The 16,607-nt window shown below is 40.9% G+C and overlaps 1 protein-coding gene across 1 annotated transcript in view; it reads left to right on the top strand.

The window, feature by feature from the left end:
- Positions 1 to 16,607, top strand: part of LOC308068823 (uncharacterized protein) — a 225,603-nt gene that overhangs the window by 95,256 nt on the left and 113,740 nt on the right. The window contains exons 3-4 of the mRNA XM_080400113.1: positions 12,256 to 12,327; positions 15,466 to 15,569. Of these exons, the coding sequence (XP_080256239.1) occupies positions 12,256 to 12,327; positions 15,466 to 15,569 (176 nt within the window). The remainder of the gene's footprint in view (positions 1 to 12,255; positions 12,328 to 15,465; positions 15,570 to 16,607) is intronic.

The raw sequence follows: 16,607 nt of genomic DNA, 5'->3' as shown, positions 1-16,607 counted from the left end.
CAGATAATTTGATAAGGCAAACATGCATAACATAGACTTGTATCAATAATTAATTTCTTTTAATACTGACATTCTGGGGAGCCTGGGAATCTGGCTTTCCCAATAGCCCATCTGAGCAGCTGTCTAGGAGCCAAGGTTTCTAGTAAAACAAGTAGGCAAATGACCCGACAGGAACAAGTCCTATCAGATTGATATGTTCCCCAAACAATTGTGATTTTAGCATGTCAGCATTTTTGAACAAAGCAGAATTTAATCAGAAACTCCTGGAACAGCTTTAGTGTTGACCTCAGTAATCATTCTTCATGGTTAGAAAATGCCATTTCTTTACTCTCCTGTCACTTTTCTGTCCTTTCCTCCCCCCCTCTGTTACCTTTTTCTTGTTTCATGTATGTTTTTGAGCACGCTGTGGCAGCTGCCAGGTCTCATAATGTTGTTCAGAGCCTTGTCATGGATGGTGTTCTTCCCAAAGCTGCAGCCCTGGGAGTGCATCAGGCTCTCCGTCTGAACCGAAGTGAGAAACAACACTTCCAGTCCTCGCCAGTTTGAAAGAGAATCTGAGAATATAAAAACTTAGCAATAAAGAAGTGTTCTTTTAAAGCTGCCTCCTGATTTTGGCATTAGAGGAAGAGCTAGCTCTGCTTTCTAAATATCTGGGGCTGGCATGGAGACCTGTGTTCTGATCTTTGGGTTTTTTGATATTGCCTAAAAATTCTTTAACGTTGAAGTGAAGAAGGTGTAGGTGTCACAAAGCTGTTATGTGACACAGAAGAACTAGCCTGGAACATCTCAAGAGAATCACAGGCCAGAAACAGCAGGGCTGGAAGAGCTCTTTGCTTTCTCTCTCTGCCTCCTCTTGCTCATGTCTAAACACACCAAATTTCTAACTCTTGAAATGAGAAATTAAGGATCAATAGTGCTGCAGGTATGTGCCGTCTCTGAAACCAGCATATGTTTCCAGTTGAGTTCATTAGGAAGGATATTTTAGTCTCAAATTAACCTTTGTTCTACACAATGCTGCTGTTGTGCAACCTTTATTGCTATGAATCAGAGATGCTGGACTATGAACTTGAAATTCTATGTATTTAAAAAAAAACACACCAAAACCCCCTAAGTAATTAATTCCACATGACAGTAAGTTTCCTGAAGAGGTAGGGTGTGGGGGAGAGTATGTCCACTTCCCACTTGCTGCGATTCCCAACATGAGTTATAGGCCATCTGAGAAGCAGAAGAAAGAGGGGATTTTAAAAGGCAATTTGAATGTCTTTTTTTTTTTATCCCCTAATCCAGCAACACACTCACATTACATGCACACAGTCTGGGCGTAGCACCTGTCTGGGTATCCTCACAAGGGAAGGCCAGAATTACACACCTGTTTTGTTTTGTTTTGTTTTGCTGTCTTCTGCTCAAAAGTTTTATAAGTTGTTGCTGGAGTGGCACAAATCCAATAAACTGTCTGGTCCATAGCCTGCTCCTTGGCTTCTCAAACAGGAGCCTTATCCAGGGATATGAGAGGATTAAATGATATAATTGTTTTATATAATGTGTGCTGCGGCTCTGGCTGAATTTTAAAATGGAGGCTGCTTCCATTCCAGTTTGGAGAGCAGCCGCTTTCATTGCCCTGTGTTAGTTGTGGCATCGACTGCACTGGACCCCAGCAGGTACCAGGGCCCTCTCCCTGCCTGCTGGGGAAATACCTGCAGCACCTCTGGACGTGCTCGGGTGTGCTCCACTCAGTGCCTGGAGGGGACTTTCAGGCCAAACAGGATGATGTTTTGTGAGATTTATATCCTTTCAGAAGTGGTTGGTAGAGAGGGGTGAGTCTGGGTTACAGCTAGGATTCAGGCAGTGATCCCGTGCCAAAGTCACGGTCAGGTGCTAAAACCATTCTGTGGGATGCAGTCCATGCAAACTAACCAAAAGCCAGAAAACTGCCAATGTAGGGTTTAGTAGTTATCTACTTTTTATAAAGTAACATTTTCATTTGTAAAAGGTTTTAAGCATGCACGTTTTTAAAAGCTATCCAAACCTAAAATGCTGAGGTTGCAAGTGCAGGAACCATGGAGTTTTCCAGAAGAAAAGTACATTTTTCAGGTTATCATTTTCCACGTGTATTTGTAAGAAATAGCACTACCTGTTAATTACAAATGAGTTTTAGAATTAATGCAGTGGAAATTATTTTTTCCAGTGCAGTTGAAAACTGCAGACTTCACCCTAAAGAAGTTGTGTTCAAGCAGGACGGAGCTACCTGAGCTGGGACATTCATTCCTGTGGTTTTCTCAGAGACTTTAGTACTCTGTATTTAGTCTTTACGGCAGTAACCTATTTTTAAGAAGTTATGTACTCATTAAGATAAGATGGAGCAAAAGATGGAACACATTGTTAAGGAATATTATCCGTAAACTAATTTAGAGCTCAGTCACATGAAAGCCAAGCCCAGCTTTGCTCACACAGTACACGATAATGATATGTTTCAGGATTGCAGCTGAGAACAAATTTGACAGATCTATGCACTGTGCAATCACATTTGCTAATGTTAGTTTTAAAACAGTAAAAATCAATCCCGGTTGAAAATATTTTCTTGGGAAAGCTGAGAACCTATCTTAGTATTGCCTGGTAATAGATCTGGGCACCCATTCAGTAGGAGCACGCTGCATTGCCCTTGCAAGGATATCACTGCTGCTGGCTCCCATGCCATGTGCTCAAGCAGAGCTGCTGGGGACATGGGTGCCCGGTGGGTGATGGTGCTGAACTTTCATGATGCGCATCTCCAGATGCCTGCTCCAGGACTGGGAGGGTCTGTCCTGGATGCTCTCAGCACGGGCCCTTTGAGTGACCAACTCAGGCTACCAAATGAGAGTAGCAACATGGAACATCCATAATGTCAGTGTGGAGATCATACAGAAGCCACCCTGCAGCTCTTTCTGAGCTGTACCTTGCCTGGTATTTCACCTCCAGGTAGAGGTGGTGGTAATACTTAGGTTTAAAGTGTTATTTGGTCATGCCTGGCCTTGGACAGGTGAAATAGCTGCTCTTCCCCATGCAGCCGTATCTTGCTGAAGGTACCCACCCTGGATCCCGCTCCCTCTTCTATGGATGACAAGGTGTGTCTGACAAAACACTCCCTCAGAGGGCTTTTGGATTTTGGAACATGCTCACTCCAAGTCTGAATTTGATAATGTCCTTATATGCTGCAAGACATTTGTTTGAAGGGATTTTTGGAGAGAACCGTGAGATTACTTCCCATAGCGATGGATGAATAGAAAGAAGCTTCCATAGGTGTTTTGCTGGCTGAGTTCCTGCTGGAACAATCGTTCCAGTGCTTCTGGGTTTTCATTATATTGTGTAATTAGTGAAGGTGTCAGGGAAATTTGAGCCTAGGATAACCACGATTTTATCACTTTAGATCTTAATAAATAAGTGTTCTGAGGTCTAAGCTTTGCAAGTGGCTTAGACATGTGGGTCTCAGGGGTGGAAGCCATCAACATTCTCTTTGGAGGATAGCAACCCATGTATGTGCTGTTACTCTGAGGCAAAAGCAAAATAATTCAAATGAGGGAGCTGAACGATCTCTCCATACTTTATAATCATCACACATTAAGAATTCACACACTGACAGCTAAAACAGCTCAGCCAAATTGGGACAGCTGGTTATGTGTCCAACCCCTGTGATCCTTCCTCCTGTCTCTAGTTCACTTCTTAAAATACAGGTTTACGTAACAGGTCACATTTTTCAAAAGTTCCTAAATCTTTCTAACTAATTGGAGAGTTTTCTGAATTTTCAAAATATCTACAAATAAATTATGCAGATAGCATGGTGAAGATATTCATCCCAGCTCACACATTTATGTCCTGCTCCTGCAGTCGTACCAGGGGGAGTTTATGCACATGAGCAGCCTCAGTGAATCATTGTGGTGGTTATTGCAGAACGGGGCCTCGGAGTTAATCAAGTTGTGAAAACATAATTTCTTTCCTGTTCGAAATACAGCAAACAAAATTCTCATCTTATGCTTTTCTATTTTGCTTCCAGTGTTTCAATTTTCTTTTATTCAAGTGAATTAATTTTGCTAGCTAAATGCAACACCTCCTCTGGAATGCCAAGCAGAGGGGAATACTGCAGCGTGTTTGAATCTCGAAAACAAAATAATTGCTTTAAAAATAGCCTTATATTTCTTCATTTTATGACGTGCTCTCTTTAGACTCGATAATCATCTTTTCTTGTACTTGAGATACCTTCCCTCCCCACACCCACTCTCTCCTATCACCCTGAAATTCTGGAGGAATGGTGGAAGATGTACCTGGCAGCCTTATTCCCAGCACTGGCAGAGGCGATGGAGGCAGCCAGCCCTCGAAAGGATTTTGGGGGAGAGGTTTTGAACATTGTAAAATGAGATTTTAATGTTCTTCAGAAGCCTTTTGCTCTCTGCTGCAGCCACATTTGGATGCTCTGGTCTCTGGTGACCGCAGAAGTTTGCAGCTCCTGGAGCAAGCGGTGGGGAAGGACCAGCGGCTAGCATCAACCACCTGCGGTTTTACTGCCGGTGCTTTTGAAAAGGGCATTTTGGTTGAAAAAAAACCAAACACCAGCGATATTCTCTTCGGGTGCGGAGGTGTGGGGAGCAGGGAATTAAAGCAACATGAGACACTCCAAAGGATGTGAGCAAATAATAAAAATGAATTGTTGTGGCTTCAGCCAAACTGAGAGTTTAGAACTAAATTTGCTTTCTGAAACATACCTCAGTAATGACAAACGGTAAAAGCAGGTGGAAACAAATCTATCCAGCTGCTGCAGCCAAGGGGAAGTTGGAAGCAGTCTGAATCCAGCAGGTTTCTACATGTTACATGAAAAGTGGTTGCTTGTCCAGATTGCAGTGTTGAAATGCCCATATTTCCTTAATGCTTTTTTAATGAAAAACCAGATCCGGGAGAACTTTCTCATTCTTTCTGTTTTCAGACTGGTTTTCAAATATTTCTTGGTTGTCTGAGAGCTCACTGTAATGCTGGGCAATTCAGAAATAAGTGAGGCCTGCTTAGAAAATCTGTTTCAGGAAGGTAAAGGCTTTTGTCTCGATGTGAATGACTTTTGCAAAAGGAGTTCATTCTTTACATTCTGTTCTTTGATGTGGCTCTGCCAAGTTATAAGTAAACAAAACACTTAATGCACATTTCTGTGTATGATTTGCTGAGGCTGATGTACAAAGTTTGAAGGGAAAGTTGAAGCTTTTTGGGTGAATAAAACCCAAGCCTTAAAAGTGGTGAATACTTGCTGAAATCCTGTGAAAGAGCAGATTGTGCAACAGTTCTCAAAAAAGATAAAACGGGAAGGAGATAAGTAATGATTCTGTGTATTTGCTGTCTTAAGAAATAGGCTGGGAATGAACTGTTCTCTAGTTCTGTCCGCAGTCTCTTGTCAAGCAAATGCTTATCGGGTATATTTTCAGCCCACTTTCAAGGAAAATTTTTCCATTCTTGTCAACAGCATCAAAATCCAAGAAAAGAAGGGTGGGGAAGGTGCTGTGAAGTATGATTCTTGTCCTTTCAAAATAATAGGGAAAATTGAGAATACGTTAGGCTAGTTATTAACTTTTTCAATTTGTATGTTGTTTCTGGCTTAGTTTTCCTTCTGGCACAGAGAGCAGGGCATAGGGGGGAACGTTTCCTTGTGTTTCCTCCCGGCAGCTCCCGCTCGGCAGGCTCATGGAGGCAGGTCACTTTGCCCTCTCGCAGCCAAGCAAGCAGCGTGGAGGAGATCACCCCTAATCGTGGCTCTCAGTGTGCGTTCGGTGATGTGATTCGTGCTCTTGTATTGGAGAGCAATTTGCTTTCTCCCACAAAAATCAGAGACATCAAAAGAGAAAGTGTTATTTTGGCAGTCCAGGTAATTTTCCTTCCTTTCCATTTCTTACCCCTGGCAATAACCTGAAGGCTTCCCGCGAAAATATTTTGTGGATGATTTTAACTGTTGAAGAGGTCATAGAAGCTCCCAGAATCTGAACTTTTTTCGAGGGGATGGTGTCTGTCCTGCAAAGAACATATAAATAATATAAATAAATTAAAAAAATATATAAATAATAGTTCGTTTTTCATATAAGGAGTCTGATTTTTTCAAGGAAAAAACCTACTTTTTTTGCTAGGTGGAACAGTGGAAGCTGTTGGGTTGCAAATGTTTGAAGTGTGGCCCCAAGGTCTGGTGATTAAAGAAAGCTTTAAAAGTATGAGATATTTCTCACATTAAAAATCTGTACAGGAAGACCGGATAATATCACAATCAACCTTCGCTAAAATGCCAGTAATGTATTTTTCTGGCAGAATATATACATTAGCTATATACACCACGACAGGCTGGAGATTTTTGTGCAGTGATTCCCAACTATGAATGTCTAAAGCAAAATAGCACAGGCAGTATGGCACTGGATAATGACTTGATCATCTGTGTATAGGTTACTAGAGAGTTACTACCATTGTACTAAGTTCAGAGGAGGATAGCTGAGGTGTAAAGCAGGAAAACTGCTCTTAGAGTTGTGTTGAAAAAAAAGGCTCATGGGCTTTTATGGTTCAGAATATATGAACAAGGACCTAGTAAAACAGATAAAAAAAATGGCTAGCCCTGATAACTGTGGTGCAGAGCCTGGTCGGAAATCTCAGATACTTCTTGGAGCAGTAGCAGAAAAACAGCTATAAGAAATAAAGCTGAGTTTTCTCTCACCTTATTTGGAGATTAACCACACATATATGTTTCTCTTGTTTGGTTTGGGTTTTTTCCCCCAGGTTCCTCTACTTTATTTTAAGTGCACAAGTTTACAGAAAGGAGAGCCTCTGTGTTCAGTGATGGAACCATGCAGGTTCAAACCTTTGGCAAAACATCGTAAAATTTGGCTTTCTAAAGCAAGTTTGATGCAGTCCCACTGAAGTACTTACATTTGTACTTTGTGGTGATTTAAGGTGTTAATTCAAGATGTGACCTTTCCCAGAGGGCTGACCCTGCAGGTGCAGAGATGGCCCCTGCCAGTGGGATGGAGGCAGCAAGAGAAGCACACACACACACACAAACAGGCAAAAACTCAGGGTTGAACTGCATTAAAATCCACCCAGACGGCCCAGGTCACCATGATGTCATCTTACTGGCTCTTTAGGAATTTCTTTGCCGTGTAGGTGTGACCTCAAGGTACAAAGAACCACTTCATTTTAGTGGTGCCCTGCTTTTGTGCCTTGCTTGAATCTGGTCATAGATCCTAGTCAAGCATTGCAGTGATGATTGCGCAGGGCTCAGAGGGGGAAAAATGATAATGAATCAACTACAATTTATTTCCAAGCTTTTTTGGACGGGCCTCCTATGTCATCAAGCTTTCGATGGCATCAGGCCAGCTTGGCACTTAGTGCCCTGGCTGGACATCACCACGGGTCGCACAGAGGCTTTTTTCTTTTCCAAGGAATGCTTCCTTCTCTCTAAGTGGTCTAAAAATATGCAGATTACGAGAGTCAAGGCACAATCATTTCAACTATTTATGAAGGGGAGGCACTTGCAGTGAAACCCAAGCTATTCTGAACAGGGGAAAACACCTAGGCCACATCTATGGCATAGTGCGCATTGTGCATCTGAAGTATTGTAGAGAAAGGCAAAGTTTTTCCAGAATAAACACTGTTCAGTGTCAGCTGTACATAAGCAGAGCCGAGGGAACTGAGCGGAGCAATTACAGCGCTTTGCAGAATCAGGAAAGTGACTAGCAAGCTCTTAGGAGAGCAGCCACTGTGATCCTAGGAGATCTCGGAGGAAGAGCTACGAAATGACGATGACAACAACAAAAAAACAAAATAACAACAACAAAAAAAAGCAAGAGGAGAGTTCAACGTCAAACTGGCAGACTCTACAGTGTCATCTGTAAAATGATATCATCTGCCAGAAAGCCTGCTGCCAATTCATACATTTTTCTGCATTCACAAGTTACAAGTGCGCAGCTGTGAGGCTATTGAATTTCATGACTGTACATTTGCAGCTTGTGAATTTGTCAGTAGGCATTTCCATCTTGATAATATTTGTTGAGAGCTGTGCAGTATGTATTGCCTTTATATTAGATATGCTTAGTACAGTCTGCAAATGCTAATCTGAGGATCTCTGCTGGACCATAGTAAAAGTAGCTAAGACCCACTATTTTCCTACTGGTTTGCATTTATATTTCTTGATTTTTCAGAGCTATTAAGCATGACTGGAACGTCATTGTGAAAAGCAGCTGAATATATATATGTATTCTGAAATGGGGGAACATCATCCACTTGCATTATCATTAATTTCTTTTCTTTGCTTTTTTGTGTTTAGTTCTACAGAAACCTCATTCCCCAGCATGTGATACCCCGAATGCCAGAATTGTTGGGCGATTAGAACAATGATTTTTGAAAAAAAAAAAAAATTAAACATGTTAAAAATACAGCAGCAGTGATTTTTCATGTACATTAATATCTTTTCAAATTAAAAAAAAAATTAAAAAAGACCTGTGAAAAATAAGGAAGCTTTGCTTTGGTAAATGGAGGAAGCAAAAATGTCTGTTTAAAGTAGTTTGCTGAACACCACATAGGAAATCTCACTTTTAGCAATGGTCTATAAATGTGTCTCTCTTAAGCTGAGTATTCTAGAAATTTCAGGCGAAATTGTGCCTTAAAGGCACAGTTCTGAAGTAAAGGGATATCTGTGTGGAAGGAAAGGAGACCTAAGAAAAAACCAGTCTTTTCCATTTGGAGTTCACTTTGTAATATCTGGGCAGCACATTTCACAGTGGGAATGCTGCCAAAAGCCTGGCTGTGTAGTAAATAAACATTTCGGGGAAAAGCTGGCTCAAAGAAGATGGCTAGCCAAGTAGGATCTTGAGTGTCTATTTATTAATTTGTTTATTCGCTTTAATTCTGTCCTTGTATATGACACCGATATGTGTATGGTTAGCAAATGACAGGTTCATTCACCAGAATCAAAATATAATTAGACAATAGCCTGTTATGGCTGCAAATGCCAACTCTTCTTGCTGTAAAATGTGGTCGGCAGAAGCCCCCATCTCCCTGAGAGGGAGCAGCAACTCCCGTGGCGGTGCAGCCTGCTCCTGGCAGCAAGCCTTCCCCCACCCCGCGCCCAGGGGCCTCTACTTCATGAGTGGCCTTCTCACGTACAAGGGGGCAACTGGTGACTTTCTATGTTAAAATGATCACAAAACGCACCTCGTGAGAGGGCAGACACCAGTATGGAGCATGCTTGGTGGTTGTTTGGGATCCCAGTGCCTTGGATGGTGACACGCCATTGGGAGGAGGCCACCCCTGGCTCTGGCTTGCCCTCTGGGCTGAATTCAGAGCAGTGAGTGCAGTGCTCTGACCAAACTGTGCCTTACGGCCATGGATTCCACCTGGGAAAGCCCCTCGTGCCGTAGCTGCTGTAATTTGATTGCTTTCTTCGTCACATCCTTGGTGCTGGTACCTGTAAAGTCTTCTTAGGGTGTCCTGAAGGATCCTCCAGCCCAGCACACAGTTACTGGAGCACACACTAAAGACGAAACAAATTCCGAGTTGGGTTTTCCCAGTCTGTCACAATCCGTGACTGCTGGAGCAGTGAGCTGTTTCAAAGGCAGCTCTCGCTGGGATTATTTATCCCTTGCCGACGTGTCTGCAGTGCCTGGGGAATAACAGAGCTTGCTGAGACTGGGAGCTGTTTGCCACCAAAAGCCCAGGTGCATCTTCTTTCTTTCTGTGGAATTGAATCTTATTTCACTTCCCTCACCAGCTTAGGGGAAGATAATACTAAAAATCTTTTGCTGGCCATAAGTAAATAAATAAACAAGCACCAGAGTTCAAGTATGTGTGGCATCTTGCTTTCCCTTTGCAAGCAGTGTAAACAAACAAAGCAGTCTTTTTTACACTACTTCTGCAAAACATTGCCAATTGATAATGTAGTAGTAATATTAACACATGCCTGTTCAAAAATGTGACACATACTTTTGGGTCTTTGAGATTAGTTCCTCCAAAGTGCTTTTTCTTCGGCTGCCTGACAAGGCTTTTGGCTCCACTTCAGTCTGGTAAGAAGACAGCTGCTCAAATTCTGACACAAATGAAGAAAATTGATGGTATGCCATCTCCAAAATTCCCTTTTTCCTGGCAGGCACTACTAGACTGAGTGCTAGGAGTCATTCAAAGTTTCGGGCTTTTTTTTTTTTCTCAAATGTTAGCTGGGGGAGGATTTGGGGGTTGCTTAGTTGGCTGGGCTGCTTCTAATAATGTTTGACACTTGTATGGAGTCTGCATCTCTCAGAACATAAACAAGTATCATAGCATTAATACTTAACACTGCTTAGCCAGCTTGCTCGTTTAGCTGCTGTTGTATACTGAATTATCATTAGCATGGCTTTGCATAACGTTTTAGCAATATATTTATCTTTGTCATGGAAATGCAGGAGAGAAAAACTCGAGTGATGGTCCCTGTAAGGATGGATCTTTTTAGGGGTGTTTCTGTACCTCTGCATCCTCCTGGGGTATTTCTTTAAGGAAGGTAGAGATGCATATGGGTGACCAAGAGGAATAATGCCTAGTAGCTAGCGAATTTTGTTTGCCCACCACAATATTCCTCTGAACTCTCTGATTCTCCCTCTAGTGCGTGAGCCTAGAGGTGCTCTCAGGGTTGTGAAGAGCACTTGTTACAGAGTACATGCATTTATTGTTTTAGCTGAGTACAAAGGAAAGTCCTTTCATTGTGCTTTGCTGCCACGGTTTTCCTGCTCCTCGAGGTAACGCAAACTACATTTTCCATGTTGTTCCTCATGGACTATTTCCTGAGTCAAATTTTTTGTCTGCAAAAGACCTCAGTTGTTTGGGACTGTGTAAAGTGTACCTTCACACCTGTCTGTCTAAAAAGTAGTGAATTTCTTGTGTGACCATCCCATTGTTTTAGAAATAAAACCCTAGTCTAGTTTTAGACTACTTGTTTTCATGATTGTCAGTATTTTTGAGAAGGGTTTGATTTTGATACACAGTTTGCTATTCGTTTTTAAACCTCCATGGAAAAGAATCTATGTAAAGCTCTGAATAATGCACATGACATATGCTGCCTGTCTTGCAGAAGGAACTGAAGAACCTGACAGCACTTTGCATTTTTGGAGCTGGCAAATAGAGACAGTAAACTTTAGTCAGGAGTTTTTGGGACTCGGAGGTCAAACCAAGAAGAGTTCAGAGCTGCTCTAGCAGACACGGTAATTAAATGGAGCTCAAAGGATGTGTTCAGAGCTGGCCTGAAATCTAGTTAGTGTTACTATTACTTCATAAAGACACCTTTTTCCTTGGGGTGGTAGAACTTACGTCCATCAGTTAACAGCAAAATCCCTTATCTAAAGCATTTAACATTCAGCAAGCTTAGATGAACAGGCAGCAGGATCTCATAGATTTATATATAGGGAAATGCTAATAAAGGTGGTGCTATTAACTTTGTCACAGCAGTAAATAACAGCTATGTACACAGCTCAACTCAATTTTCTTTGTTAGGTGTGGAATTAATAACTACTATCAATTTTTATTACCCTCCACTGTTGTTCCTTCGCAGTACCTGGAAACTTGCACAAGATGGGTGATGCCTTTGCAGCAGCTACGGTGCACATACGTGAAAGTAGGACACACACTGGTAAAAATGCTTTGGTTCTTTAAAGTAGGTAACAAAGCTATACCCAAATCTATTGAATCTTGACTGCTATTGAGTATTTTGTGAAAGTAGCAAAATTCAGTCTGATGAGCAGCTCTGAGAGAAGAAGATTCAATTCTTACTTGAGGGAAATAACAAGTTAAAGTGGGGTGGTTGTTAAAATAATACTAAAAGAAATAATTTTCAAGAATCAAATACTGACACACACCCCCAGTCCAATTTTGACTTAAGTTCCTCGTGAACTAGTTATGGGCTCAATCAAAAATATCATTTTTCTAAACAATATGTGGATGGAAACTCTTCAGCCAGCTCATTTCACAGCCATTTGGAGGAGGCAGCACCATGTGCAAGAGGCTGGTGAGCGCTCGGAGGCAGCTGCAACGCTGTCGGGGCTGCGAGGTTATTGCTGTCCCCTCCCAAAGGCAGCGAGTGCCCTGCCAGCGCGTGGTGTCAGCTTTGTGTCCATCAGCAACTCAAATCGAATATACTCAATCCATATGAACTGGTAGCCAGTTTTGACATTTTCATCTCAAACAAGTCTTTTTTTTTTTTTTTTTTTTTTTTTGTTTTGTTTTGTTTTTGTTTTGTTTTGTTTTAAGAGACTAGGAGAATCTGGGTTTTGTCCAGCTGAGCTTTGCTGGAGCGATGGTTTTGCCTTGGACCTCGTACAGGTGGGGTGCATGGAACACGTGCGGCAGAGTTTACCTTTTTAAAAAATGCAGCTAGCTCCTTTGTCTCTTAGGCAACTGCAAAAATAACTCCATCAAGAATAAACCTGCAAACAAGGGCAAAAAAGCAGAACTGTGTGAAGACATGAAATATACTGGTTTAAATAGTCCTGCAAAGCTCTTTCCTCCCCCTGTACCCTTCCAAGGTGGTAATGATGTGCTCTGATTCTTAAGCACAAATCCTGACTTGCATAAATTCAGAGATTTCATCTGTATAATCTGCAAATTACTAAGATAGTAATACCTGGATATTTTATGGCACATCCTTAAGTCAATAGGCAAAAGGTTTCTGAATAAAAGCCTTAAAATTACCTTATGAATTATTAACTATTCCCTGTATTACCGTTGAATTATAAAGACGTAGAAAAATAGGAAGGAGAATTGAAAAGCATCAATCTCAGGTTCTTCAAAAGTGTAATACTAATCCTTTCAGCAGTGTACAAATCTTTTATTAAAGATAAAGAGGAAGCTATACTTTTTTATTTACTTGAGGAGATGTTCAATCCACATGATTAAAAATCTCATTACTGACTCAAGTCAGGGAAGTGATTTATTACTGAAACAAAATAGAAGGAATTTTGCTGCCCATAGCTGTATTTATTGTGAAGAAAACTCTGTTTGTATCTACTTTTGTGTGTTAGCTATTTCTAAGGGTGGATTCCATTTTTCTGGGAATGATGGGGCTTTGCTGCAGTCTGCAGCTGAAGTACTGCTACCTTAAGAGAGAAAGCCTGAATGAAAATTACAGGTACCAAGGGATACATTTTTGCTCTGGTAAATTTCAATGAAGCAGATGATGTCTAATTAGGTAACAGAATGTACAGAAATTCAGGATTTTATACATAGGGACAAGATATTCAAGTATAGCTAATAATGAGAAGCAAGTGGCGGTATTTTAGGGATTCTTCACGTATCATGTATACTAATATTTATCAATCAGTATAATATAGATGTACTGTTCAAAAAGAGCCCTTGAAGTGAACTATCAGTTTACAACGATAAAAAATGATGAACTCAATGACATTATTTCCAGAAATACTATCCTACTTAGGGAAATATATCTAAGAATATACGTAGTATTTTTGTCCTTACCAGACCTGAAGCAGGTCAACTATTTTGTCTTTTTTTAGGCAGCTCTGTGGGTGCCTTCTACTTGAAAAGGGTAAATGTCTTAAATATTGAATTATGCCCAGCGTAAGTTCCAGTGCTATTTATATTACAGCATACAATGTAAAATGGAGATAATACGGAATTTATTTACATCACAGCAGCTGTGGAAAAACTGGGTTATGCACAGTTGCATATAAAGACAAGACATTAAATGGTGCCATCAATTCCTGCAAGCCAGCAGAAATAGCTTTTCTCTCTCTGATAACCATGCCTGGATGGCTCCCAAGGCTGAGTGCTAGTTTTGCACATCCCACAGGAAGTTTGGATTCTCTCCTACATCGTGGGTGGAAAATGCCTGGTATTATCATGACAGGTGCAATAGGTACTGAAACGTAAACCTTTCACTGATCCTGGGTAACACATTGCCGTCCTAGGCTTTGCTCCAGAGGAGTGTTTTGGGAGAAATTACGTATCTGGAGGTAAAGAAACATTTCTGGAAATAGGTTGCTTCAAAATTTTGGCAGCTCTTCAGATGTTCGAAATGTTAGAAGTAGTCAAGGCAGAGATCGAATAGTGGGTGGAGGGAGGCAAAGAAAGCAGTTAAAGGTGCATAATGTATTGTAAAACTGTGGGAGAGATCTGTTGCACAAACATCATGGTCATTTAAGGAGGGATTCATGTGGCAGCTTACAAAACTGTGAGAAATGAATTTGTTAGGCACCTTTACTAAGCTCACTTGTTCTCAGTCCGCCGTTGTATTTCCATCTGGCTTTGGCGTTCGAAGCATTAAGCAACTTCACCTTCCACTCACCAGCTGCAGAACTTCAGATATTAAAAAATAACCAAACTGTCAGAGTATTTCCAGTTTCTCGACTTAAAGCTATGGCTTGGTGATCTCAGGAGAAACCCAATGTAAAACATTGTGCCATGGAGTTGCAGAAATGCTGAGGGGACTCTTTCCAAAGGTTAGGATGGAAAAGCTGTTTTCTAGCGAGAAGGAGAGATCTTCAGCTTCCAGTAAGACCTGGCAAGTCCAGCAAGATGTCAGCAGGCATAGCACTCTCCACATGCCCCATGGACTTTAGGTAGTTTGCAGGGCAGAAGTAAACATGCCGTGTAAATTTGCAGGGCAATCCATAAGTATGCTCCGTCAGTGTGTCTTCAATTTGAGCAGCTCTGGGATATCAGGAAGCAAAGAAATGTAAGTGGGAGTCATACTCCTGGTTGTGTTTGGCCTGTGCTGATTAAGCTGCATGACTTTACAAGGAAAGGCAGAATGTGAAAAATGCCACCAAAATGTCTTTTTAAAATATCACTGAAATCTCTCTCCAAAGTGGTTTTTGTTGTCATAGTTTTGGCAGTTGAGGGAGGATCCTCAAGAGAACAAGAACTTGTTTTCTCTGGAAAATATGTTTTTCTTTCTTTTTTTCTCCTATATTTGCACATAAGTGTTGTTATGTTTTCATTTCCATCTGGAAGGTACAATCTTCATCTGAAATCTTTCTGTCGTAGCTTTATGAAATAGAATCAAAGTAGGTGATAATGAACACATTAAACATCTGATGATGATTAACAAGATACTTTTAAGATCTTGCTTTATCCCATGGAGTAATTTGTGTGTGTAAATGCATTACATGCCAATGTCTGCTCAACCTGAATCCTTCCAGGATTTTTCCTGCTTTCAAAGGGAGGGTTATATGAGTGTGTTAGATTGGGTTGGGAGTGTGACTGTCCACATTTCTGCACTTAGGTTTGCAACTTGGAGACCCTCAGCACCAATTCTGTTGCTCTGTCGAGAGGGTCCTGTTGGCTGGCAGTGCTCACTAGTGTACACATAGCTTAGGTTGTTCCTTGCATCATGCTCTGTGAATGACAAGGCATCAATTAGGCAAGATGAATTTTAAAAATATAATGTATGTGCTAAATGGGATAACCGCTCATTTCTGAGCTTATGTGAATTTTGTTTTTCAGATGTTTACCTTCAGGAATACTCAGCAACTAAGAAGTATTTGCCCCAGATACTGCATTCTGGATTTCATCTGCCAGAGTCTGGGTTTTCTCTTCATAAATCTTTGGTAAGTTTGTGTTTGTGATTTGGCTTGAGTTTAACTTTATTTTAACTGTATTTTGTTCTAACTGTAGTGTAATTTGTTGTAAATATTATTGAAAAATCTGGTTTTGAACATCTGAGAAAAAGACAACAGCTTGAAAAAGGAATAGAAAAATCACAGAGATAAAGATGCACCCAAATAGTCTGTCTAACAACTAGCAAAATTATAAGTTTGGATTACAATCTAATTTACAGCTTATATATATTGTAACTTTTCTGCATTTCTTGTACTGTAGAATACCAAGTCAATGTCAACGATTTGACATTGCTTTCAAAAAGTACAATTACAGTATATTCCATGGAAGAGTTATGTTTCACAGCAGTCCTTTGTTATAGTTGGCAATAAGTTTGACACAGCTTGGTTCAGAGCTGAGTATTTAACTTTTTTCCAAAACATCATTCAATAAGGCACTCGTAAGACTTTGCAATGTATTACAAAAAAGCACATCTATCAAAGCGGTGCCATAAATGTATTTATTTATGAATATGTGCATGCACGTATTTTATGTATATAGATTGATAAGTATGAAAAATTTTCAAGGTCAGTGCTGGAATATGTGGCAGACCTGAAGAAGTGTATCTCTCATAGGTATGTGATAACTCAAGAAATGCCACAACGACCCTAAAAAGAGCTGTGAAGAGCATGGTGTTGAAAGGGAATTAAGATACGTAATTTTGTTAAGATTTACATTGGGCTTGAACAGATTACTCTAGTCAAGGTCTGGACTCTTTGTGCTGATCACTGCATGTTATGAGGCAGCCTTTTTGTTCAAGCTTTTTACCTGATGGCTTCTCAAATATTGCTGTGGCTTTTCAGGCTGATGTTCTGTGTCTTGGTCTGAACCCTGGGGCTACAGGTGCTTCTTATTTTACCTTCACCCCATGCAGTGCAATGCTTTTCTGAAACCAGGTTATAGAAAAGCAAAGACTGAAATGGGGGGGGGGGGGGAGGGGGGGGCGAAGAGGTTAGATAATGCTTATAAGATCCTACATTACATGGTGT

This window comes from Falco punctatus (assembly GCF_963210335.1).
Source record: "Falco punctatus genome assembly, chromosome: 8".
Taxonomy (NCBI): domain Eukaryota; kingdom Metazoa; phylum Chordata; class Aves; order Falconiformes; family Falconidae; genus Falco; species Falco punctatus.
Note: the sequence above shows the minus strand (reverse complement) of the source record. Positions and strands in the feature narration are given on the sequence as shown.